The 27,486-nt window shown below is 48.2% G+C and overlaps 1 protein-coding gene across 4 annotated transcripts in view; it reads right to left on the bottom strand.

Moving 5' to 3' along the window:
- LOC104687925 (interleukin 1 receptor accessory protein) overlaps nt 1-23,021 on the bottom strand; it is a 50,258-nt gene extending 27,237 nt beyond the window's left edge. For 3 of the 4 annotated variants that reach the window (XM_039556913.1, XM_039556916.1, XM_039556917.1), the window contains exons 1-2: nt 22,903-23,021; nt 5,848-5,915 (exon numbers count right to left, since the gene is read on the bottom strand). In XM_039556913.1, coding sequence (XP_039412847.1) covers nt 5,848-5,914 — 67 coding nt within the window. In that variant the 5' untranslated portion in view covers nt 5,915; nt 22,903-23,021. Of the gene's footprint in view, nt 1-5,847; nt 5,916-22,572; nt 22,770-22,902 lie in introns of those variants that run through there. The other variant, XM_039556915.1, reaches the window with a different exon arrangement.
- Nucleotides 23,022-27,486: the final 4,465 nt, after the last annotated feature.

Raw genomic sequence — 27,486 nt, 5'->3', positions numbered from 1 at the left:
TGGTCCTGGCACAAACTTCCTACACAGCCCAGCCTCATCCATGCAGTTCTGCTGGGATGACACTGGTGACATGGTTTTACACTTCTCCCAAGTCTCATCATATTCATCCTGTGTTGCCACTGAGCTGTGATGCCCCCCCAGAAGCAGCTCATCTGGATGCTGCACACTAGGATGGAGTCTCTCTCTCTTCCCAAGTGCTTTTATCATTTAAATAGATAGGACAGCTGAGAAAAGGAGAAGGAAAATGACTTCCTGTTGCAAAATGGCTCAGTTTCAAAAAGCACTTGTGCATTGTGGTTGATTAACTTTAGGCCCCGAATGTCTAATTTAAACAGGTGTGACAACCTGTCTCTGCCAAAGTCATGAAAAACAAGCAAGCTGACTGCATAAACTGTTGACTTTGGGGGAAGCAGCCAAAGCAAGACATCCAAAAAACCATGATTTCATAATGGAGCCCAGAGCTTCTGACTCTGAATCTCCTTATCTCATCAAGCACAGCCTGTAACATGGGGTAGTTGTTATTTGTGTCTCTCAGAACTCCTCCACAGTGAGCTTTGTGACTTCACTCTCTATCTGTGCATAAAGCTGTTTACTGCATGTGGCACGGAGTATTTTGGTTACCTCCAGCAACTGGGCCAAAAAAAAAAAAAAAAATTATATTCAGATTTCTCTAGCAAGCTTGACATATTTTCCTGGAGGCTTTCTTTAAATTTGAGATCCAAACGATAAAGGTAGGGGCATGAACTGCTTCCCTGAAGGATAAGAAGAGCAAACAGCTACTTTCCATCCCGCTTCATTGAGAAAATTGTTGCGTGAAGCAAAGCAGAGCAGCATAGGAAGAGGAGAGATACAGGAAATTGAACACCCCATTGCAAAAGTCATCTGTAGGAGAGGCAGCATGAAAAGGGGGCTTACCTGATTAGCATCATGCTGAGCTGTGCTCAAGCTGGCAGGGGCTCTTCTGTGTGTCTGGGACATCATGCTGGGACTTGACAAGGTCCAGGCTGAACTCCTGGCTCTGCCAACAGGCTTGCTTAGCTAATACCTGCAGCCCAGCTACTGCACTTAGCCAGGTGCTCTGTTGCCTGCTTTAAAATACAGTCAGCAATTCTTCCCTGTCCATCCCACAGGGATGTCTGCATTACAAAGATGCTGCAGCAGTTGCCCGAGGACGGCAACTGAAAAAACTCCGCAGGCGGTAAAATGCACTGTAAGGGTCCAAGAGTCCGGCAGAGTCACCTGGGTGCCACAGAACGTCTCACAGTGAGAGCACGACTGTGGCTCTGGAAGGGGACACGACAGCTCCCTGATGCCCTATGTGACACACACAGAGGAGCAAAGTGACTGTTCAATACCATAGCAGCAACACACCCAAAAAGGGCTGCTTTCCTGCACACACTTCAATGCAGATAGGTCACACCACGATGACGCCGGCACAGAGCTCACCCCTCACAACCCATTTCCTCAGCTGACAAGAAGCAGACAAGAGGTTTTATCTCCTCAGCGGGCACAGCTCTGGCTGGTGTGGAGGGAGGCCGGCGGCTGCAGAGACACGTCTGCACCCAGGTCAGCTCTGCACCACGGGTTTTATCTCCATCCACTCCAGGGCTGCGCACCTTTTAACACCCTCAGTGTCAAATGACTTCGTGACCCCAAGCACCATAAACTTCTACAGCCACAGTAGCTCACAGATAGGTATGGATGGTTATAAAATCATGTCCTAAATTAGGACAGCAAGAAGCTGAGATTGGAAGAGTAGGAGGAAGTCAGGAAATCCCAGGAGATGATGGTGGGGGAGGGATTTAGTCTCTTTAGAAAACAATAATACAGTTTAATCTATTTTTCTTTTGACTTTACACACTAAAATAAGCTTCTCAGCTTCTGGGGCTGTCACAAATCGTAATGAAAATAAAGCCACTGGAACCCCATCAGTAGAGTAAGAGCCATATAGTTATAATCCTGAGGAGCTGCACAGGGCTCTCCATCTTCAAAGTGTTTTACAGACAGTAATTTATTAATCTGCAAATTTCCCCTGGCCAAAAGTAACTGTTCTGCCTCTCTGCTAAGCATGAGAGACACACAGTGCAGTTCAACTCTCGGGAGAGACAGTGCAGGCAGTGGCTCTGACCTCTGGAGCCAGACCTCTGTTTCTTTCTCACTGCAGTCAGAACTCCACTGCTCCAGCCACCACCTGAATCCAGAAGCATTGGTGACATCTAGCACTTTGGAGCCAACTCCAGAGCAAACAAAACCAAAGTAGCTGAAAGCCTCTGATATGGGGGAGTGTAAATAGACATGTTCACAATCCAGCAAGTAACAGCAAAACCTGAAATAAAGCTCCCAGGACAGAAGCTCCTGGCTGCCTTCCAGCCACTACCTGCCATGCTGGAGTATCATTCTGGCCCAGTCCCGGGCTCATCCTACCACACAGTCTGTCTGATAGCCCCCAAGGGAGCTACAGAGGCATTTCCTATGCAAACATGACGATTCCCCCCACCAAAGGGCTATTTATGCACAGCAGGTACCTGCTCACACTATGTGGGTCTGTTGGATAATCAGCATGAGGCTGCTCCTCCTCTCCTGGCACCAATATTCTTCTGCTTTTGCAATTTGCTAAGACAATATTCCCAACCACGGTCATCTCCCCAGCCCTCACCCTAGAAAAGCTGAGAATTCTTGGAGGGTGAGAGAGCAGCCTGGTTAGCAGAGAGAAAAAAATGGAACAAGAAGCACAATTACAGCTACATCTTATAAATAAGTCCGTGTCTAACACTGGCCGGCTTTGTTCAGAAGTAAGAAGATAACATTATTCTGTATTCCAACTGGCTGTTATGTTCTTTGTCCGACTGGTTTTTTATCTCTTTTAAGCCAGTGTATATTCATATGACTTCAGCAGTGCCAAAGAAACCATTGTAAGACCAGACCTGGGTCCAGCAGTTTTTGTTATCCTTCTCTGGCTATCAGAACATCTGGGTTCATTAAGCATCCTACAACATGAGTTCCATCTTAAGGATGGCTTAGCTAGGCAAGGAGAGCAGAAGACCTTGAATACCACTGCAAACAGCGACCCGAAGGTCACGAGTAAGGAATTCAAGCCCATACACTGCAGATCATGTATATTCTCAAGACTAGGAATGATTTGCCCACGCGTTCAGCATGAGCGAATAGAAGACTCAGGCACCAATTCAGTCTCAGGCTCTACATCTTTTACTCTACACTACTCAGATCACATTTCTTCCCTCGTACAGCTTGCACCTCCCTTTCAGCAACTGATTTTGTTTCAGCACCCGTCTCCATACGCAGCAGAAACAGCAGAGCCCAGAGAACAGATGTTTAGAGCCACAGTGTGGTAGGCAAAATCTGGAGGGGAAATAAAGTTTATGAGTTTGTCTCTCCAGCAGGAAGCAGGGTGAAGCACAATGCTAAAGCTTTCTGACACACTGCCAGAGATACTGACAGCCATAGTGACTGAACTGGATGGAAAGACCACGTGCAGCCAGAGCAGTGCTGGCATTTTAGAGCCAAAATTTAGCAAGTGTTGGTTCCTCACTTCCTCTTGGGACTCCTCACAGAGCTTGGGACTCAGCAGAGTCGGTACCCCTGGCTTAGGCAGTCCCTGGTCAGTGCTGCTGACCAGACTGCTCCACTGGGAAGGATGGCAGACGCAGGAAAAGTGGCAGCAAACCACAACAGAACTTGGCTGGAGAGAGAGCTGGTCCCAACAATACAGCAATACATGACTTAATAGTCAAAGCACGAAAAGGACTCAGCTGAAATGACAAATCCCTACCATGTTACACATGTTAAATATCCCAGGAGCCAGGTTCCCCAGTGAGAGCTACCCATCTCCATGGCCGTGCTTGGTGTTAGGGGACCACCAGGGCAGCTGTAGACTGTGCACAGCCCTTCTGCATTCACTCCAGATAAGCTCAGCTCTGATCCTCCTACGTACACTCCCTGCTTCGAGAAGGAAAAGCAAGTGCAAACGCTGTAACATTCCCAGAACAGGGCCAGTCTCCCAAACTGCTCTGTATTTATGACTTTGCAAGGGTGAAACCAGCTCCAGTCTCCTTTTGGTGCCAGTCCCAGGAAACCCCCGCAGTGAAACAGAGGGCTGCACAGACGGCTGCCCCTCCATCCAAGTACAGCCATCCAAGCCCATCATGAATAACAAAGGACATTCTGACAGCCAAAACCAGTTTATGAAGTCCATGGCCCAAAAAGGAAGCTTTGAACTGAAGAGTGTGTCTGACACTCACAGACCTGCAGTGGATTTGCAGGAGAAGTGTATTTTAACTGATCACGAGACTCATGTATCACCCCCTGACTTACATCCTTGCAGCACTTTACAAGGGTTCTGACCACCCTGTACAGCAAATCTCTGCTAAAGGAGAAATATTTAAAAAGTACCAAACACCCTGCAGAAATGCATGGAGGGTTCTGGTTCTGCCAGATCAATTGGCATGAGCCTGTGTGACCCAAATGCCAGGGTGCTCATTTCAGCTGAGTGAAATCAGCATCCTCCCAGCCGACTGCGTCAGCTTTTAGAGCTGCTGTAACATTTCCTGGGCAATCCTGATTCAATTGCACCTACCTCTCATTTCTGCAAAAGCCCAAGATGACTGCACGTGGGGTGTTGTAATGCTGCCTCAGCAGGAGGAGGATGTTGCGTTGGTGGAGAGCAGAACAGCTCGTCCAGAAGCACAAGCAAAGCAGGGATTTTCCCAGCGAGCAGCAGAGATCCATGCCTTCCCCAGGCACTCCTACTACCTAGGGCTTAGTGAAGGAGACCTAGGCTGTGTATTCTTTTTCCTTTGCTGTTTCCCCTTTGCTCACCACTTCTACCCAGCCCCTGTTAGCCAGGATGGGACATCCCCTGCTGAAGATCACGGCCTACTGTGAGTGCCTGCAGCCCTTGGGCAGCCCAAGCAGAAGAACCTCCCAGGCTTCAGCCACTGCACTGAAATGAACCTTGCCAGAGTGCACGTTGTGAATCCGGCCACAATAATTCAGTGTGGTCCAAGAGAGAACGACACAAGAGCTGTTCATCTGCTCGGGGTATATTGTAACTGCTTGTTTGCCAGCACTGCAGAGGGACAAGGGTTCATGGGGGGACTTGTCAAACCCCTGCACAGCCCTTATTTCTGAACATTTCCCCCATAAAACCAGCTCCTGTTCTTTCTTCCCTCCCCCCTTCCACTCGCCTCCTGCAAATCATGCTGTCTCCTTCCACCCCCAAATAGGAAGTCCGGAGACGAGACATGCACAATCTGCCTCTTCACAAGAGCCGGGCTGAACGAGTGCCAGAGGAGCTTCGAGCATGACAACATATTTCCTGTCAGGAAAGTGAGTCAGTGAGACGGGTATCAGAGCTCCTCTTACTCTAGAAGTTCCCCTCTCCCCTTGCATTGCTGAGACATGAGTCAGAATTGGAGAGCTGAATCTCAGTCCCCTTCAGATCCAACCAGGAATAACAGAGTTCAGGTTCAAGCCCGGGCTCTTCCAGCAACTCAGTGACAAGGCAGCTCCATGGGCCGAGCCCTGGTTTCGTCCCTCACAGAAGGCAATAACGATACTGACCAAGGGCACAGAATGAGTTTGCAAAGCACTTTTAGGTCGAGGTGATGCTGCTATTTGCTAAGGCACCTGTTCACACCACACTGGTCGTCTCTACACAGAGCACTGCACAACACCCAACCAGAACTAACATTGTGTTCGTGCATTTTGCTAAAGTATTTTACACACAACCATTTAATCCAGAAATACTGCAAATGCTTAAAGCTCACTGCAGATAGCTTTCCTCTCTGCACAGTAAGTGGGCAGGTCCATCACATGCCATGTCCTTACCTGAGCCTCTGCCGAGGGTGACCATGGACAGCCAGAGTGAAACCAGCAGGACACTGACCATCTTCATCCTGGGAGACAAAGCACACAGACCTGGTTATTTGACACTTTTACCACTGCAGGCCATGTTTTTAACTCTGAATATATGTGCTTATCCCTCCACCCACCCAGTGATCCTTTAATTCTGGCATGTCCCTGTTTTATTTCATTAAGATTCCTTAACAACAGCACCCACGTGGCAGCCTGCAGGCAGCTTGCCAAGCTGGGGAGGTGATGGCTCTGAAGAGGACAGCCCAGCTCACTGACTTAAGTCACCCGAATAGTCTACATCCAGGAGCACAAGGAGTTAAATGGACACTTGTAGGCTAGAAATCCCAAGCTTTGACTCCCTAAAGAAGGTCCTTTGCCAAGACCTCCTTCTGCTCATCTCTAAGAACAAGTGTAGAGAGCACTCGCGGTGGCTGTGGCACATCTACACTGAGCACATGTTCGACAATTTGACAGGACGGCCACACCAGCACAGTGCAAATTGGCAGGGTCTGCTGCCAGTGACCTGCAAAGGGGCTGGCTGCCAGAGACTGCTTCAGCCTGTTCCTGCAGGCAGTGGAGGCAAGACAAGGCCTCACCAGCTCTTCCCAGTCAAACCCTCCTTGGAACTTGCAGGAGTAAACAAGAGCCAGGTTTGTACGCTTTTCAGAAATAATCTAAACAAAAGCTTACACTTTCTAAGCAGCAGAGATAGCAAAAAACAATCCCAAACTCTTCCATTCCCACTACAGAACACAATTTCCTGTAATTTGAGATAAATGTACACTGCCAGAGTTTCACTGGCTGCCCGCTCCAGTATTTGGCATTCAGCTCTCAGAGCTGCTCACTCACTGGAATTAAATTTCCCTCTGTTTCTAGGTCTTTCAGCAATTTATAAGCTGGTAGTCATGAAAACTGACATCTACTGGATGCTCTCATTAAAGGGGTTAAGGTCACATTTGATATTCCTGGGTGCTGTCAGATCACAAAGGGAGAAGAGATGGTTAAAAGGCTGAACTTCATCAAAGCATCTCAGCTCTGCCAGGCAGATGCAGGAGAGAGCATGGTGATACTGTCAGGAATGTGCTCATGAGATGACAGAGAAACCTGCTCCATCAGGGTGTGTTAAAAGTGTGGGGGGAGAAGCCACAGAGCTCCCTTAAACATGTCCCTCAAAAACCTGTCCAGAATACATGCAGTACACAGAAGGGCTTTGAGCATAAGCAGAGAACACCTAAGATTGTACAGATTGCAGAGATTAACAAGAATGCGACACGTGAACTACACTACTCAAAACCCAGCAGCGGATATTGAATCCCTCCTTTTCAGTGCTTACATCTGAAAAGCCTTTGTGCGATGCCTTCCCTCTGCTGGGCTCATCTCAAAGAGACAAAGGAAATCTGAAGCATGCCTGTTCTTCCCTGCACAGCCCATGGGAAGGGCTGCACACTGCCTCTGAAGCCATCAGGCTTTCAAAAATGGTCAAGAAGCAGGAAAGAAAGTGATATTTTTTTCCCCTGGGGTCCAGCTGAGAGGGTTGATCATCCCTTACCACCATCCTCCAAATTAAAATGCCAGCTGCTTATCAAACCCCTCTCTATTGCCACCTACAACCAGCTCCCAATGTTACTTAAGACTCCATAGGGAAGAAACAACATTAAGTACTCCTACTCCTTGGAAATGCTGAAGAAAGATAAAACATCTTTACACCATCAGATTGGACAGAGAGATCCAACATGCTGCACCTCTGGTAGGAATTTAGGAACTTTTGGTAATTGAGATGCTTGAAGAGAGGGTGTGTAAACAGTGGTGGGGAATCATTCCCATAATAAAGATCCCTCATGGCTCCCTCTCCATTTGTCATTAGCTAAAATGCACAGCGTGTCCTAACTCACCCTTATTTTCCAGTGAGTCTCTCCTGCATTTCACTCAGATAAGACTGAATTCAGCCCTGAAGCAAGCAGGAACAACTACTGACTTTGGATGAGCTTCCCTTGTATTGAGCAAGGCCATTTGTGTGGCCTGAGGCCAAAATAAACTACTACATTTCACTCGGTGATACATGAACTCTGCAGTGAGCTAATATTTACATCCATTAGCTATGCTCACAGGAACATGCTCCTTTCAACTGTCTCCCAGAGCCACCAGGTTTCTGTTCCCGTGAGCAAGGTATCCAAGATTTCCATGCTCTGTCTGCTAGTAGGAAAATCCTTTTTTTCTTGCTCTACCCAGCTATAAAATCAGAAGCCTTACACACAGAGTGATTTACTTCTGGTTCATTCCAGGCGTTCCAGAGATCTTAGCAGTGGAGACAGATGGACACTGAGCCTGTCAGATTACAGCAATTTCTCCATTACAGAAAAGGGACACAGTTGACCACAGCCCTGGCTGCTCTCACTCTATACAAAATGCAAGGGGCCATGGAAGGGACACGCACAGAGTCAAGGGCTGGTCAAGGGGAGGCATCACAACCTCCTGGATGCCCTGACCATGCCAGCATTTGCCAGTCCAGCTCCATTCCTGTGACACATGATTACTCAAAAAAAAACCCAAAACCAAATAGCCCCAAAGCTGTGATATCCCCCTAATAAAAAGGTCTTCCCACAGCAGTCCTGTGGTGACACAGGAGAAGAGCATTGCATTCTGTTGCAGAGAGGGGTGGGTTTTGTAATGCCCTTAAGAACCTGACATCACCGGACTACAACCCACTCTGGTCTTGCCAGGAACTGGAAGAGTTTTCTCAGCCTTTCCCAGCAACCTGCTTCTGTGTTTCGTAACAGGACAGAGCATGTTGCCATTTTTCCTGCTGTAATGCAATTCCAGTGCTGTCTGATGAACTTCTTGTGCAATTCCGTAGCACTGCAACAAAATGCCAGCGTCTGTGGCTGCAACCAAATGAGCCAGAGGCCAGGGAGTGCAAACCCAGGCTGCAGCAGAGGGCTTCACCCAACTGCATCCACCCAGCGCAAATAAAAGTAAAAGGAAATGCTAAAGGGAGCCAGGAATAAAATCAGTGAGCAGGAGAGCTTACCAGCTCAGAAATCACACTGCAGCTAGAAACCAGGCAATCAGAGCAGCCAGAAGGCAGCTGGAGAGCTCTGATACATCCTCAGCACTCCAGGAACTTCTCACGAGACCAATATACTCTGAGGTGTTCTTAATGTCTCCATAAATTAACATTTTGATAATAATTCATAGAGTGGTTAGGGAAAATGATCCATCACAGCCCTTGCTCGAATTTTTTTTTAAATAACTCAACTTGAAATGTTCACTTTCTTTCAAATCAGAAATTGTTCCCTTTTCCTTCCTGAGCACTTTTTTCTTCAAACTTTAACCTTCTGTCTACCGAGGAGCAAAGAAAAGTGGGATGGGGAAAAACACAATCATGGAAGTGTCTCCTGCTCTTAAAAGCTAAGCGGGTGGAAAGGTTTGGTTTTTTCATTTGATACTGGTCAAAAGTGGTTTTTATGTCAGAAACAACATTAATATTTTCATATAAAACAGCCCTTAATAAAACATCCTTGCCAAACAGACCTCAGCAAGGCATCATTCCTCCTGCCTCTAGCAGCATGGACCCCACAAAGCCCACGCACTTTCCAAACAATTATAAAACAAAAGACAGACGTCAAGTACTTAACGAAGAGAACTGCACTCAGTCTAAGTACTGCACACCTATTCTCAAAGACACTGTACCAATTCCTCAGAACAATGCTGCATTTTCCAAGAAAAACGCCTTTGTCCCTCCTAACCATAGGCCTCTAGGGAGAGCTGATAGGTTTTTTGCTTTTCACTGAGAACTCACACTATGGCCTGCAGAACAAAAGCGCTCTTCAGAACCTTGCCACTAAGTGCTCTGACTGAAAGGGCATTTAAAATAAAGCAGTTTCTGAAAGAGGAAATAAATAACTTCAGCCAAAGCAGGTTTTACACGCTATTTTCCTTCTGTAATTCTGTCCCAACTCAAAAGAATTTGAGAGCCCCAAAAAATAGGATGCAGACACAGGAAGGCTAGCAAAATCCAGAGTGGGCTAGCTTAGGAAATGCTTTGGTTCTATGCCACACGGACTCGGAGATGAAGGTTGATTGATGGGCTGCAGAGCTGCTCCCAGTCACAGCGTGCCCACGAGCCCTGGGTCCCTGCATCATCACACAGCAGCTTTAGAGAAGGCTGCTCGATGAGTTTGCTGGGTTTTCTTATGGGGAAAAAACCAGATGTAAAGTTCAAGTAAATTCAAAGAATCCAAAAGGCAGAAAAGGGCAGCCTGAAAAAGCAGCTGCAGAAAAGTAACAGCAAAAACACTAATGGAAAATGGGAAAAGGCCCTTCAGCCCTCCAGGAAACACTTTTGCTTTTCAGCATGTGCAGGAGTAAGTCAGACAAAAGGAGGAATTACTGTAGCATAAACCATCTTGGTGCCACTTATCCAGGGTTTGCACAGTGTCTCTCTTACCCTACTTCTCCCCCAGAGGCCACGTGGGCACTGCCTGGCACTGTCCCACTCTGTCCTGCCCAAAGGGGAGCCTCTCCTGCAGAGAACCGGTCAGTCCCAGGGACAGCCCTCCAGAGGAACCAAATGTGACACCGAAATCTCTGGAGACCTGGGCAGAAAGACAGGCCATGGGTTTTGGAAGTCCAGCCTTTACTCCCCAGGAGGAATAACCACATTCGTTACAATTTTCATCTGCAGATGGCTCCCAGGAACGGAGCAGGGAGGAATCCAGCAGCAGTCTGACGATGAGCACCGTAAGCAGCACGCAGCACTCTCCCTGCTCTCATGCATGCTACGCCACACTCATCACTTCAAACACAGGCACATTGACCAGAGGGCCCCCAGTGCTGTCCTCAGAAAAAACATTCGCATCTCTCCTGAGGGCAGGGAGCCCAATTTGTCTTGGCAGCAGCTCCCAGGCACATTTCAGCAGGAATAAGCAGGGCTGAAGCTGCCCTGCAATCAGGGATATCACAAGAGCCATAGGTGTGACCCAGTCACTGCATCTGCTGGTGACACATCCAAGGCAGGGACCTGCAAAATCAATGCTGGAGTCCCACCTGTGCCAGGGTAGCTGCCAGGTCACCAGGCCACTGCACGCCTGACAGCAGAGAGGGCTGAAAGAAATCTGTTCTGAAATGTTTCTATTACAAAAGTAATTTATGTCATCAGAACCAAAGGAAATGCTGAAATTTGAGCAGCCTGAAAGCTTTTCACCAGCTAGAATCACAGCAGATATTACACACCTGCTTTTGCAGAGGGGAAAAAAAAAATTAAACTAGTGGGAATCAGATGGAAAGTTGCCCTGGTGAGAGGTGTCTCCTGTCACTAGTACAAAGGATTTTCTGGCTTGCTTGGCCAGACTCGGCCATTGGCACACAGAACCTGGAAGCACTGGCTCCCAGCACTGGGCAGTTACAGTGCTCACACACAGCTTTACACCCAGGGCTACTGAGTACCCTGAAGGAAGAAAAAAACAAACCAAAACCAAACACACAACAAGGAAATCTGGAAATAGTCTCCTTAATCAGCAGCTCAACCAGCTCACTGCCAGCTAAGGACATGACACCAGGCATCCAAGGTGGCTCCATTTGCTTGTTACCCACCACAGCCCCTCCCTGGCTTCCTACCTGCACATCCAGGCCAAGGGCTGCAGCCTGATGGCTTTTTAATAATTACTTTTTATGAAATCCCCAACATGGAGATGAACAAGCTCAGCAGTGTGATGCTCCAGAGTCACCATGGGAGGTGATCCCAAGCTATTTCTCCTTCAACGGAGCAGCACAAATTGCAGAAGCAAGACTGCCCTTCCAAGAGCACCAAGAGCTCCTGAGGGCAGAGCTGGCAGCAGCCTCCCCTCAAGCTCAGAGGCTCGGGGAGAAGTGTGGAGACTTTCATTCACAGTGAGTCATTCCTGGGAGCTTCCTTGGTAGTGCAAGATTTGCCTCTGCCAGTGCCAATGTTTGGGACATGGAGGTGAGATTTCCAGGCAGGGAATTTGTGAGTTGCTATTGGCATTTAGATACCATTTCCTGGCACCCTTTCGGCTCAACAGATTTAATGCTAACAATGAGAATTCAGAGGAAGAAGCCTTTTTTCTCCCTCTCAAAAGAAAAAAAGTGCAATCTAGGCATGCAGAGAGAAGTGGAGGGGGGGCTTGAAAATGTACCTGAAGAGATTTGGCATCCCCTGCTTCCCTTTGCAGTTCTCCTGGGGTCCTCTAAGGACTCGGAAAAGCAGAAATGCTACAGATCTTGCACACTGCTCTGCTGGAATCCAGGGTGTCACTGATTATACTCTGCCACCAATTTAACAGGCAGAGCACACTGCATTTCATACACAGAAAATAAATGAGCTCCCTGTCACCTCTAAAAAATATGCACACCTGGACAAGTCAAATAAGCAGCTGGGACTACTGCCTAGAGATCTGTGGAGTGGGCTGGAGAGGGGCAGGTAGAGCCACAGCTATAAAATCAAACAGCATGGATTACAAATGGATCCATGCTGGCCACTGAGCAGTTCAAACACTAAGCTACAAGAGCACTTCTGTGCTCAAGCAAAAGGTATCCAGCTAAGATAGTCTATTTTTTGAGTGTGAATAGCCAGGGAATGAAAAGTTCCCAACAGTGCTTCAAAGAGAGCTGAGATCTTCCATGAAGCCAGACACAATGCTTCTATTTTGGACAGCTCTGTTAATAGTGAAAGGAGAGTTCTGAGAAACATGCACATATTGTGCTACCACAAAATAAACTGACAAACTAATCTTTACACAGAAAAAAAGAAATCTGCAATCAGCGTGGCTCAAAGACCAGAGAAGACTTAAGGAATCCAAAGGGAGATCCCTCCCTCACTGGAAAAGCTCCAATTAACAGTCATGGAGCACTTGGAGACATCTGACAACGAGCATTTAAATACTCATTCTGCCTACCGACCTTTTTAATGGTTTTACAGTGTAAGCAGCTCCACTACCCTCCCTAGGAGGTTGTTCCACTGCCCCAGTGGACATAGCAGCACATCCACACTGTGCAACAGACTGCACAGCAGCAGCCCCAAGCTCGCTCAGCACAAGTCTCTAAACCCAGAGAATACAATGCAGCTTCAAGCAGGTTTTCAGATGGGCTTAATGCCTTTTTCAGGACAGGTCCAGGACTCTCAAACCCCAGAACAGCTTTCCCAGGAGAGATGTCTCCTTGCAAGCCCAGCCCAGTCCAGCCAGTGCCCTGCAGTCCCACTCCGCATCCTCCCTGTCACACCAGGGGCTGCACCCAGGCCTGCTCAGCACCACCTGGAACAGGCTCTCAGAGTAAAAAACACTCCAAAAGCTTTTTTCCTTAAGTTCAAGCCCTTGCTGCCAGCTACATACCTGCTCCTTCACTTCATCTCCCCCCCCTTACATCACTACGGGCTTGAGGACCAGATTCCCAGGATAGCTGCTATATATTCAGACAACATCTTTCCCTTCCTGTTCCTCCAGAGAGGGACACAACAGGCATAAATCCTCCAAGCACCACCACGCTCCAGAGCACATCATCACTGTCTTCCCCTCCCAACAATCTGCTTTCCTCTGGTGCCACAAATTCCTCAGGCAGCTGCAGTGTCTCCAGCACCACTATCAGGTTTACCCATGCTGCTGCCAGCGAGGAAGCCCCAGCTCTTCCTGATGCATAAGAGAATGATCTCCTCAAGTGACTCTGGGTATCCTGGGATGAGCAACATATTCAAGGGTAAAATCAAATCAGAGGAGTTTTTCAAGTTTGGGCCACACAGCATTTCCACACCTGGTACTTATATTAATCATGTTAATTTAATCCCATTTAACCTTATAAGTAAAAGCAAACAAGAGTAAGACATCAAGATGCCTCAATCCCTGTCAGGCAGCTCAGACAGGCTGCTCCAAGTGTGGTTTACACATCAATCGATTTAAAGCAATATAAAAATAGAAAGGCCAGGAGCTACCAGCCTCCCCCAGGACAGCACCCCACTTAAAAACAGTTCTCCTGATATTCTTCCAGCCCTCCACATTCCCAACCCACCCACTCGGTCCTCCTGGTGACTATCAGAGCAGCTTTCTTTTGCATACCTGTCCCTTTCTGGTCAGCACAGGATGGCTGCATTCTGCAAAGGGGGCTAGAAAAAGCTGTGTACACACACAAAAAAGGAGGAAAAGAGAAACAGAAATGAGACAATCCTTCCCCCCATCTATTGCTTTTGCATGTCTCTAACATTTCCCTCTGCAAATATTCTGTTGCACCATCACAGGGAACTTCTCAGGCTCTGCCTGCAGTGGCCCCCTCAGTGCAGCTTGAAATTCAATCTTCAAAGAACAGCACCCTGAAATTTGAAGTCCAGGAGCCTCCTTTGAGAAAGTCTGCTCTGTGACCCACAGCACCTACACAGTGGGAATGCTGAGACAGAGCTGAAGGCAGCAGTATGCTGTGATTGTCATCAATATTAATTATTTGGGGAGAATATGATTGATCTCACAAGGGCAATGAATTCATTTCTTCAGCTGAATGACAAACAAAAGGCAATACATGCACTGCTGACATTTCCAAAGGCTACAAGGAGCAGAGACACAAGGAAATACTGCTATGCACTAAAGCCCCGCTGCAAAGGGCCAAAAATCTGAGAAGCCTCTGAAATTTTCACTTCTGAGCACTTTCAGTGCCAGGAAGTGGATGCCTTCATATTCTCAAATCTGTGCGGACCCCAGCCCTGGGCTGGCTCACCTCTTTGCTTTGAGAGGAAGTAATCACTGAGTGTCTTTGGAAAGTTGGGTGTCGTAGTTTGACACTGGCCCAATGTCAGGCACCCATAAAAGCCACTCGCTCACCCTCCCCTGCTACAGCTGGGCAGAGGAGAGAAAAATTAATGAAGGGTTCATGAGTTGAGATAAGGACCGGGAAAAAACACTCCAAGGGCAAAACAGGCTCAGCTTAGAAGTACATAGTGAATTTATTGCTAACAGAGTCAGAGGAGGATAATGAGAAGTAAAACAAGCCCTTAAAAAACACCTTTCTTCCTCCAACCTCTCCCTCCTTCCCACTGACAGTGCAGGGAGACAGGGCATGGGGGTTTGGTCAGTTCATCACCGAGATTTTCTCCTGCTGCTCTGGGAGAGGAGTCCCTCCCCTGCTGCACCGTGGGGTCTCTCCCACAGGAGACAGTTCTCCATGAACTTCTCCAATGTGGCTCCACTCTCAGGAGCAGCAGCCACACCGCACCTGCTGCAGCCTGAGCCCCTCCTACGGGCACACAGCCCTCCCAAACCTGCTGTGCCATGGGTCTCTCTATCCACGGGGTGCAGTCCCCCAGGGACAGGCTGTTCCAGCCTGGAAGCAGGGGCCCTCTCTCTCCACTGGGTCTCCCACTGGGTCTCCCACTGGATCACAGCCTCCTCCAGGTGTGGGCACCTCCCCCACGGGCTGTGGGTGGATCTCTGCATCCCCCGTGGATCCCCAGGGCCTGCGGGTGGATCTCTGCATCCCCCGTGGATCCCCAGGGGCTGTGGGTGGATCTCTGCATCCCCCGTGAATCCCCACGGGCTGCAGGGGCACAGCTGCTTCACCATGGTCCTCACCACGGCCTGCAGAGGAACCTCAGCTCCAGTGCCTGGAGCACCTCCTGCCCCTCCTTCTCCACTGACCTTGGTGTCGCCAGGTTGTTTTCCCTCACATGTTCTCACCTCCTTCTCTTCTCTGGCTGGAATTAAATCTGCATGTGCCCCACTTTGTCTTGATCCTCCTCCCAAACATGTTATCACAGAGGCACCACCAACCCCTCCAACTGGCCCAGCCTTGGCCAGCAGCACGTCCATCAGGGATTGGCTCTGCTGGACATGGTGGAAGCCTCTAGCAGCCTCCCACAGAAGCCACCTCTGTGGCCCCCTGCCACCAAAAACCAGGCTGTGCAAACCAACACAGTTTGGTTGAGTTTCCCTCCTGCTCTTTGACACTTCATGTCAGCAACTACAGAGTCATTGAACCTGTCAGATAAGAGGGGAAAAAAAGTTTATAAGAGGGAAACATTACCCTCCTGACTATGAAATGCAAGGTACAGCTCCCCTGTGCAATGGGAGAAAAGGATGACACAACCAGCCTGGAGAAAAGCGTTTCTATCTCTCCATGGCCTGGGGTCAGGGAGTCTGTATGTGCGATGCCTCCCAAGGAGACAGAGTCAAACAGCCTCCCTAAATTCCACCGAGCAACATGAGAGAGGACAAGGAAGGAGGAGAAAGGTAAATGCACTGAAACTGTGGCAATTTTTTCAGGAGAATGGATATGGAGGAAATACCATCCCAGTCCACAGGGATGTTATTCCAGTGGAGTCTGAGTTCTCCCCTTCAGTCACGCCAATACATCAGCTCAAATGCAACCAACACAATTTGCTAGAACAAAACATTTTGGGATCCAGCAGCCCATCCATGCTCATTCAGAGAGGAGGGGTGCCCTCAAGACCCCCACAGCCTGCCAGCTGGGCAGCAGTATCCTCCTCCCACTAACCAGATCCCTCTTAAAAACAAGGACTGGGAGGTATCTGTGCTTGAAGGAAGAGGGGCTATTTCTCAACAGAACAAATCCCATTATTTGTATTAGAGTGAATTTGCATGGGTCTTACTGTCAAAACAAGTACTTTTTTTACATATCTCAGAGCTTTGACTCAACAGACTGCTAATAAATTCATGTAGGTGGGGCCCTGGATGTTACTATGGTGGGAGGGAGGTGAGGTTTTACTTCTTGCAACAGGACTAACCTGAGAAAAAATAACTAGAAATTTGGACTCCTTGCACTGAAAAAAAATAACTAGAAATTTGGACTCCTTACACTGCCATTTACTAGGCTCCTGTAAGTCTCTAAGGTTGAAGATTTAAAAAAAATCTCTAGTTTCTCTAGTTTAGGGTAGAAATATGAGTTTCTGGCTAATGCACATGAAACCCATATGTAGGCATCAATCATCAAATGCAGTGCATGAAAAACTGTAGTACCTCCCTGATAATCAGGCATTAGAAAACTTCTAAACGGCTGTCCCCTGAACCGAGTGCATTAGTAGAGGCTTCTGAAATCTGTGCCTCTGTTTCCCCAGCCGCATTTAGAACAGCCTCCCCCCACCTCACACCACAGCAGTGCATCTTAGAAGTCTCTAAAGTGCTTAGAGATGCTGAGATGAAAGATAACATATGAGTGCAAAGTATAGATTAATTCCCTGAGCTCAGCAGTCAGTGGAGCTGATGGGGCTAAAAGAAACACATATCCACCACAAAAAAACTGGGGTTCTGAGCCTGTCTTATATAGTAACTACTTAAGCAACAGTTCCCTTGGAACAAGTCGTTTTGGGACCGGTTAGTTGGGCACATGGAGCCGCAGCAGGCAGGAAACAGAGAAATGCAATATACTACTACAAAAAATAGATGCTTTTCCAGAAGGTCTTCAACCTGTTCCTATAGAATTTGGCGGTGGGATTTAAACTCGTTTCAGCTAGAGCTGTTCACATTTTAGCAACGACCACATAAAGAACATGGCCAAACACAATTTGAAAAGCTATTTCCATTTCTGTTTGTTTTTATAAATTATTAAAAATCCAGTTTAAATAGTGCAAAGAAAACCTTAAATTGAGCAAGATAAGTTTTGGCATCTTTCCAAGTAGAAGGCAAACCCCAAAACGTTACTGCAAATCCAACAGATGGGAGTTATTTTTCACTCTTCAAAATTTCATTCCTTTGCACCGAGATTAACTGTAATTAGCTCTTTATTTACATTTAAGACAAAAAGTAAAATGATAAAGAAAGGCAAGCATAACCACAACTCACAGGCAGAAAAAGGCCAAAACCAAAAACCAACAAAAATTCCCTCTGAGAGGAAAACACGTCTTTCTCGCCAAGCAGCATAATTGTTACAAATATACAGTTAAACAACTCCACAGCATCCTGTCAGCACTAAGGATAAACATTTAAGTCACAGTTTTGCAAGCTTTTACACACAAATTGATCAAATACCTAAGAATCATCCTTGGAACACTGGAAAAATCTCACATCCCTCTAAATGAGGGGCATCAGGCCTAAGAGAGGCAAGATACTCCACTTTTATTTCAGTCACGCAAGGGATTAAACAAAACTGTGAGGAAAACAAACAAAAGCAAACCCAGCAGCTTTCCCAGATAAACAGAGAGGTATTAAAACTTACTCTTTTTTTCTTTACTCTTTTTTCAAAACCCTCTTCTAATTCTGATAACACCTCAGCTTAGTAAAGCTGAAGAGGTTTCCTAAGTGTTTGTGTAAGTGCATGATTCACGTTGCATCATGTTTCAGCTGCAGCACAGCAAAGCTGTCCAGGGAGCTGCATGGGGAGTCCAACTCCAGCCTCAGACCTGCACCATGGAGTTTCCACCTGCACCCAGAGAGCCCCTGACCCGTGGCCACAGCCAACACTGCAAGGGTTAAACAGCAGAGCTTGCCCAGCCTTGCCTAAACAAGCTGTTAGCAATGAAAAAAAAGAGTGAGTGGGCCTGAAGACAGCCTCAAATGCTTCTGAACCGACTGGAGACTTGGCCATGGCAGCTCAGGGGTCTCAATTCCCATGATGGACATGGGACGGGAGTGCTGGAGCATCCAGTGCTCCTGCCAGGCACGGTAATGGGTCTCCTTCTGTGGGCACCTAGAGAGAGATGGGAAGAGCTGGTAGCCCTTGATGGCCCTACTCTGCGTGGGATTTCCAAACTAATGGCTCTCTGGCACCTTCCTAGTGCTCCCAGGAGAAGGAGCCACCTACCACTTCCCTGAATGAGCCCAGGATACATGGAAATCTCATACTCTCTGCTGCAAATAGAGCGTTTAAGTTAACAGTCTCTTTCTGTTAACACATGTAAATGTAAAAAGACTCCATAAGAATCAATGTAACTTTTTCATATAAATATCAAGTCGACACATAACAAGACAGAGAAGAGGGAGGGAGAGAAGAGGAGGGAGAGAAGAAGGAGGGAGATCCAGACACCAGGGACCTTGAATCCACTCACTGCAAAAGTTAAGGACTGAAATAATTCTCATTTATTCATATGAGAAAGTGAAGCTCTCACTCTCTCACACTCTCTCCTTCTCTTTCCCTAATGCTCTCAGATACTTCTATCTTTAGCCAATTATCCCTGCTGTAATTTTCTTTAAATTGTAATTGGATAATCATCCAGACTCAGGGGAAACCTGTGTCAGAGGAATTCCTGGGGATATATTCCCATTTGATGAAACTGAGAGTTGTTAAATTGACAAAGGACTGACTAAAGACATGATTCCTCACTTGTAGTGAAAATACTGTTTAACAAGCAACTAATTTTAGAGAACCCTCTAACAAAATACATACACTTATACACTCATTTTCCTGCATTTTCTGCAAAATAAGACTCCGAGTTTATGAATATCATGTTCTGTGCATGTGTCTTATTGGAACCTCTGAGGCTGAACACAGTAAACACTCTGGCCAAGATCGAAATTCCCTAAAGCGTAGGCACCATTTGAAGTAATTTCCCCAAATCAGTTCCCTTCCTGCACTCTCTGAGCTCATCTGGCTCAGCTGCGTGCAAAAGCCCCACACGGACCAGCGCTGTGGCTAAGAAACGTCAGATTAGCCCTCTGCCTGGCAAAAGCACTGGTGTGGGGGGGAGAAATCCTAAAATACCTCCCAAAAGAAGCTGCTTTGTTCCAGTTGAGCAGTGAATCTCAGCCACACTGACGGTGGAGCAGAACAAAGCAGCTACAAACCGTGGATGCAAGAGCCCCACCTGCACACAGCCCCCGAGCACACGCAGGCTGTGGAGAAGGGTCAGCTCAAGCATGGCACACCTGACAGGCAGCTCTGCCTTCCTTCTGCCTTTGTATCTGTCCCACTTCGCCCAACCAGAGGAGCTCCAGCTCTCACTCACTGGGTACAGATATGCCACTGGCCAGGCTGCATCAGCCTGGCAGCACAGAGGAGACAGGCTCTGCTCACAGGGGCAGCGAAATCCATGAGCTGTGTCAAGAGAAAGCGAGGGGAGGAATGAGGAGAGCAGGCAATGTCTGAACTGTGAGCTCTGCTGTAGAACGTGTTTCAGCTCCAAGATAACGTGGCGCTGTTCACAGATTTCAGCTTATATAGGCTTTTCCCTATTTCTATTTTTATTCCCAAAGCACTCCCCGTTACTGGATGATAAAAAAAAAAAAAAAAAAAAAAAAAAAAAAAGATATGAATGCATTCACATGCTGATATAATCTTCCTAACTGTCCACCTGGCTAATGCAACCTGAGAGCCAAGCTGGGGCACCTTCTCTTCCACACCACTAGCCACAAGGGCTTTGTGGCAAGTTTTTGCAAGTCAGAGTCTTGCTGAAATGGGAGGACACTTGACAAGAGATGGGACCCAGGACAGATGGGGAAAGAAATATGGATCATGTGCCTGCCAAAATAATCAACAGAGAAATCAAAACGTAAGTGAGAAGAAGGAATAAAACCACAAATGTTGGCCTCTTATTCTGAAGGAGTACAATGCTTCCTCCCTAGAGCTCAGGCAGGTCTTAAAGGAATAAGGCTGGGACAAAATCCCTCTGCCTCATTCTTCCTATATGCTTATTTCAGAGCTTAAAATTACAGCTCTGAAGCCAGCAAGGAGGCATTTCCCACACCTCCTAGTATCCAGGCACCATCCAACCTACTGCCACACCACTCTCCCTACCCTCTGAAGTCTCTCTTATCTATGCGTGCTTTGGGGTGTCAGGTGTTTTTGGGATAGTGCTACCTGACCCAGGGGATGAGGCTGCTGGAGCCCAGAACAGGGCAGTACTCATCCCCACTGCATGTGCTCATGCATTCATGCTCAAATGCAGAATACCTGCACAAATCAACAGAGTCTGGAAGGGGAGAGCCCAGAAGTGTTCAGACACAAGCTTTCCTTCCACACTGTGGAGGGATCAGAGGACCTTCTGGACTCTGGGGAGGCATGGACAGACAGCAGCAAGCATCATATCATATGCAGACACTTTGAACTCAAGCTAGAAGCAGAGACGTGGAAAGCAATCCCAGGGCTGTGTGGATGCAGCCCTGCCCCATGCAAGCCCTGCATGGAGGCATTGAGTGAGAAACATAACCTCTCACCCCACAGCCCTTCCTTCAGCTCCATGCAGCAGCTTCCTTGCTCCAGCACCACCTTCCCAGCTCAACATTTCCCGGTCACTGCAGTGCCCTGCAGCCTTCCACCACCCCAAGTCCTCACAGGCTTACTCTCCATGTCCCTCACTATCCTACATCCTTAACTGCTCCTCCAGACAAGGTGATCCCAGCAACAACACCATGCCTACTTCCAGGGAAGAAGACTATCTGGGTATTTGAGTTTAATCCTCTCTGCTTGGCCTCTCCTGCTCACCACAGGCAGGCAATGGAGACAGAAAGCAGGACCCTTTCCAGCATCAAGCCTGCCCACCTGAGAGCCTGTGGGGTTGGAGTGATGCTCTCCATGAAAACAAGGGATACCTTTCCTGCAAGGAATACAAGACAGCAAGTAAATCTTCCAGAGCTGCCAAATACAACCTGTTATAAATGACCCTCTAAGTTATGAGATATAGACTCTCCACAGTACAGTTAATAAATAACAGCTCACAATCCTTCTAAGTATGGAAGCGTATGTTGGGTGACAGTTCTGCATGCCCGAGAGGGGCATGGTTAAAAATGGAGTGTCAGGAAAATAATACTTTCTAATTACAAAGGAGATAGGGTTTTTTAAAATATAAGGAGCTTGCTGCAATCTCCCAAATCCAGAAGTGAAAAGCCTTTCCTAGGACAAAAAACTGAATGCATGGAACAAAATCCATCATTTTATAAGAAAAAAAAGATCTGTAAAGCCAACCAGAATTTTATCCAAGCATTATAACCAGCTATTCACAAAACAGAGGTCAGGAGGAAAAGAGAGTGTGTGCATGTGAGAGGGCATTTATAATCCAGTTTACTGTGACATCCTAAGGCCCCAAGATCAGGGTTCTGTTGTGCCAAGCACTGTACAGGCACACTCCAAGAAACCAGCCCAGAGCGAGGAACAAGCACTGCCACTGTAACAGGGGAAAGCGACATTGGCACAGAAAAGCAGTGAAGCCCTGATGGTTTCCTTTTTCCCCTTCTTTTTCAGGAAACAATTCCTACCATCCAGTTTCCCTCCAGATACCCCCCCAAACTGTTTCACGTAAGGGGGCAGCTGCCCCCAACAAGCACAGCAAAGGCCATCTTGCTGCCAGCATCTAATCGCTTCCAGTCTATTTTCTTGGACATGTCTCTTCCACTTTATTTCCCTGCTACGGCTGAAGCCTGATCCCTTCCTCTCCCCACTTCCATTTCAGAGACCCTTTGACAGCAAAGAGCAGGTATCAGAGGCTCACGAATTTGCAATACGGGTGAAAATTAAAGTTGCATTTCTCAGTGCCTGTAGCGCTCCAGCCAGGAATACACAGATCTCCATGGCCCGGGGAGCGAATTAAAGCAAACCCCTCCGCATGTCGGGGACCGGGGGCACGGCCAGCGCGGCTGCAGGAGAAGCGGAGACAAACCCGCGGTCCCGCAGCTCGGCTCGGCCCCCGCACACCGAGGGATCGCCGAGGGTCCCCGAGGTCCGCGGGGGTCCCCGGTCCCGCGGCGACACCGGCACCACCGCGTCCGCTGCCGCCCCCGCTCCGCTCCCGCATCCCCGGCCTCGCACGCTCGCTCTCACCGTGCCCACCCGTCCTCCCTCGCCCGTGGCCGCCGGGCGCTGCTCCTCGGGCTCTCCCGAGCGGTTTCTCTTCTTTCTCTCCTATCTCCCCCCCGTGCCAGCCGAGGAGCGGGGGCCGCTGCCGGCTGCGCGCTGCCGCCGCCCGTCTCCGCCCGCGCACCCCGCGCCGGAGCTGGAATCCGCCTCCTCCGACTCAAACTTTCCCTTCGCGTGCGGGAAGTTCACGGTCGGGGCGGGGCGGGACAGGCTCCCTTGTCCCTTGTCCCTGCCCCCGCCCACGCCTACAGGAACACGGGCGTCCCCCGCGCAGCCCCGCGCAGCGCGGCTCACCTGAGGACGAGCGGAGCGTACAGCTGTGCCCGGCGCGCCGCGTTCTCCTCTTCTTCCCCCTCTTCTTCCTCCTCTTCTGCCTTCTCGCCGTCGTCCCCGATCCGCGCCCCCGGGCTCCGCTCCGCCCCGCCCGCCCCTTTCCCCGCGGCCGCGCTCCGTGCGCGCTCGGGGCGGTCCCGCCGCCCGCGGCGGTCACTGCGGGGCAGCGGGGTCGGAGCCGCCGGGCGCGGTGCCGGGGAAGGCACGGCTCCGTCCCTCCCGCAGCTGGCGGCTCCGGCCGGGGGAGGCGGGGTGCGAGGCGGGGTGCGCGGGGCCACGGCTCCCTCTCCTGGCCGGAGCCGTCCTGCCGGCGCTAGCTGCCGGGGGCCGAGAGGCGCCCGGAGCCCTCGGAGCCGGCCCGCTGCCTCTTTCTGAGTGGAGCGGGCTGGCGCACACAGCCCTGCCGCTGCCGCAGCCCCTGCGCGCTTTGCGGGCCACCTGCCCCCCCGGAAAATAAAGTTTCCCATTCTCCCCTCTGGTGTGCTGCGATTCCTTCCCAGTAATTTTCTCCCAGGGCTCCCTGGACATTCTGATGCCACCTCGTCCCAGAGAAGTGGCACCGTTTTTACTGTATCGCAGATGCAGCCTGGATGAGGCTGAAATTGTTGATGGATGAGGAATGGGCACCTGAAACAGGCTGCAAGGGCAGAGTCGGGGAGTCTGAGGAGTGGAGTAAAAACCTGCCGAGGTTTGGGCTAGCACCTGCTCCTGGAGAATGTGGCCAGCGATTATCAGTGCAGCTGCTAGCATAGGAGTGCCCTTGCCCCAGTCCGTGAGGAAAGCTCATTGTCCTCTCAGGTTGGCCTGGAGTCTCTTCCATCCTGGCAGTGAGGAACCTGCCCTTATTGGTACTTTTATCACATCTTGGCAGGCTGACAGCAGAATGAAGTGGCTGGACACAAAGCCTGTAGTGCTAAGGAAACTCCTGTCTGCTCAAAGTGCTGCAGCACTTCTTAGCACTATTGGCTACAACACCTGGACTGAGTTCAACACCTCAGTTGTTATCCTCAGAAGGTGATCCCGGGATATCTAGGAGGCCAAATTTCACCCCACCCCATGAAGCTCCTCTGTAACAAACCTGTCCTGAGGAGCAGGGTCTGACCAAGGCATCATAGCCATTGTTAGCATCCAGCTCCCCATCCCTCTGCCACATGAGGCACCGCCGCACACATGGCTGCTGTGAAAGGGGGTCCCTGCCCTCAGTAGCCCCTCCAGCTCACCAAAGAGGGTACATCTAAAGCTCCCTCCCACCCTGAGGAAGAGGAGCTGCAGCCTGGCTGCGCCACTGGCTGTGAAGGGGCTGTGGTGGGAAGCCAGTGCTGTTCCTGCAGCTCCAGCAGGAAAACTCTTCCTCCTGTACCTCTCTCTCCTTCCCTTCCCAGGGTTCTGGCACAGCAAAATTAGGCAGAAAGTTTCTTATCTCAGCAGCTTTTGTGTCCTGGTGGTGAATGCCCTTGAAAATCTGCCTATTTGGCTTGTGCTTAGAATCAGCTCTACTCAAGCCATCTCTAACACAATTCCATCCAAATATTAAAGTAACTTGTTAAGGCAGAGCTCTGTGAAGACTAATTTACCCCACTCGAAGGGCAGATTAGTGCATATTTTGCTCCATGCTACCTGCACTGCTCCAGGACTTAATCTTGTCTGGAGCTACTTTAGGTATCTGTGTAACTTGGCTGCATTACTGAATATAGACAAAATTGGAATAGCAAGGCACATTTTATGAGCCGTATTTTCCAACATACTTACTGAGAAATATGTGCTTAAAATCATCTGTTGAAATACGACAGTCCACTTTTCCCATAGAAGATGAAATAACAAAATGGTTGCATATTTTAGTCATGATACTTAATGCAGCTGTGGGAGTAGCTCATCTCTTCTGGTGATTGTTATAAGAATTAAATAATAATAATAATGATTCCTTGTTCTGCAAAGTATCTGCCATCCATAGATACAGATCTGGGATAGGACATGTCATTATTCTTGTTTGGGAGGATCCAGGCACTGTTGCAATACTGGTAATGAAGGTTAACACACACCCTGGGAAATTCATACTGTTCCAAACCCCAAGCCTGCCAGTGCAAATTAGGGTCTTTAGGCCACGGTCATTAATTTCCTCTGATTTTGATGAAAAGCCGGAATTCGGCTTTAGACTTCATTGAAAGGCTTATAAAATAAGATTCAAGACCAAGTTTCCAGAGACTGGTTAAAAGCTACAGCTGATAGCAAAGCCCTAGACCTGCTTATTGTGTTTTCATGGGAAATGTTTCAACCCCTTCTGTTTATGGATTAAAAGAATCAACAATTTCCTACTGTAAAATAAGGGCAATATTGCTCACTTGGGCTCAGTGCTGTCATAAGGATATTTTTGTATTGCTATTTTTTCTCCCATCCTCACTCCACACTTGCACATGCTATTTCTGTGCAGGTTAAAATGCAACACAGTTACACCCTAGAGTGAATTATACTACGTTTTGAAGAGCAATTCAGTAAAATGAAAACATTTTTAAGCTCAAAAAGGCAGCATTGTTCCACAATTTTTGGACAGGCAGCAAAGAGTAGCATTACTAAGTGAAACCACAGGGGGGACTTAAGTAGCAGAGGAATGTGTTGGTGTTGAGCCAGGACACTGGAGCTTCTGGCATTGCAAGAGCTGTGAAAATATTCCACAGACCTCCAGTAACAAGTGGCCAAAGGCTTTGTTTTGCTGCTGTTCTAGTCCCGTTCGGCAATTTAAAGTTACAAGCACAGGAGGATCCTGGATCACAGAGCCCAGCTGTCTGCTGTGCCAGGAATAATGTTGTTTATGGTCCTTTTCATGAAAGGACCATGCTCGGACTTAAAACAATTTTGTGTTTTTGCCTGTTACTCCTCTGTGAGATTCTCCCAGGCTGTCCATGTCCCTGCTGGTCAGGAGCCTTTTCCCACATGTTCTGGCACCAGCACTGGCTCTCATTTCAGTAGCTCTTTTGCTCACTTCTCCTTACTCAGGTATTTTTATGGAGATGGCTCTCGTCTCCCTTTCTCGCTGAGCTACACAGGACTGGCTTTTCAATCTTCTTTCCTAAATGACTCTCGGTTCACCTCAGACCTCTTCCCTCCATCTGCTGTGGTTTCAATTAATCTTAAAGTTCATATGGATTACCAAAAGTAGTTAGAGTATTAAATGGGAGGAGGTCTCACTAATGCTTCATACAATGACATTAAAGTCCCCATTTCTCACTGAAATACCTCACCTGGTAATCCCAAGATTGCATTTATCTTTCTGCAAATAAGCTGTAGTGGTGACCTCATATTTCTCCTCCATTTTTGCTTGCAATACTAAGTTCCCAGCCTCGATCAGAAACTTGTTACTATTCCCTTGTCAGTTCCAAATTCCCTTGTTTTTGTCCCAACTCCCAGCCTGCACAGGGTTTTCTGATTTGTTTGTTCTTAGCCAGCATTTCTGATACTGGGAGATCAAGGTAGTTTCATAACCTCTAAAAGATATGTTCTTGCTTGTTATTCACACCCACCTAACCCATTTTTCCTCCTTCCTAGTTCAGGAAATAAGCCCTAGACTACATATAATTATAGTCTGTGTAGTTATAAATGAACGTGCCTTCTCTGTTTGACACCTACCTTTTAACTGGCATTGAGAGAAGCATGCCTGATAACCTAAGATACAGGACACAGGGAAAACAGGAGAATGACAGACATTTCTGACATAGCAGCACATGGACCTTCCATCTGCTTCTGTCAAGGCAGCTGATGTTACCCACACATGGGGCTGAACATTTTCTGCTGAGACCATTTTCCAGCAAGGAACCTGTGCCTGGCTGAGCAGGCAAGCATGGCTTTCAGACAGGTATGAACTGCTTGTTCACCAAAATGCATGAGGAGTCACAACTGTATGTGTCAGGTGAGCCTGACTGACACAGATTGTGTATTCTCTGCTGTACTGACTGTGTCCAAACCAGATCTCAAATCTCACTGCCCAGTGAAGCCTTTTGTGTGAACCTGCACAATGAGGAGGGATTGGAAGCACAGCTTTGTTATGAGTTCGTCTGTGTTTATTCCTGAGGATGTAGCAAATAGCTTTTGTCCATGTTAATGTGCTAAATACCATTACTGTCTCTTCCCCTGTGTTACCACGGTGGTAGGACTGCTAATGCAAATGGTTCTTAAATGGAAACTTGACCTTACATGACTTGCATCCAAGTCCCTTTAAATCTCCATCACACATGTTTTGATACAGCCTAAGGCCGGAGATATTTCCAGTCCTATGAATCTGTGTTTCATAAAACTAAAGCTATTTCAAATCAGTGATGGAGAGGAATATCTTCTCATCCTGCTAAAGGCTTTGGCTTTTGGCAGGTATCTGACCCACAAGTACATGCACGTTGGACACCGTTTGTGTTTAGGATGCCTGAACATCCTTTTGCACAATGCATTCAAACACACCAAATTTGTATAAATTGCCTGACCATAGAGGTTGCAGGAACACTTAAACTGGGTTGGCATTTCTGTTGGGCAAGACCAGCATCTGTCTCAGACAGTCTTTGA

The sequence above is a fragment of the Corvus cornix genome, chromosome 9 (genome assembly GCF_000738735.6).
Source record: "Corvus cornix cornix isolate S_Up_H32 chromosome 9, ASM73873v5, whole genome shotgun sequence".
Lineage (NCBI taxonomy): Eukaryota > Metazoa > Chordata > Aves > Passeriformes > Corvidae > Corvus > Corvus cornix.
The sequence above is the reverse complement of the archived record's forward strand: the minus strand, read 5'-3'. Positions and strand labels throughout refer to the sequence as shown.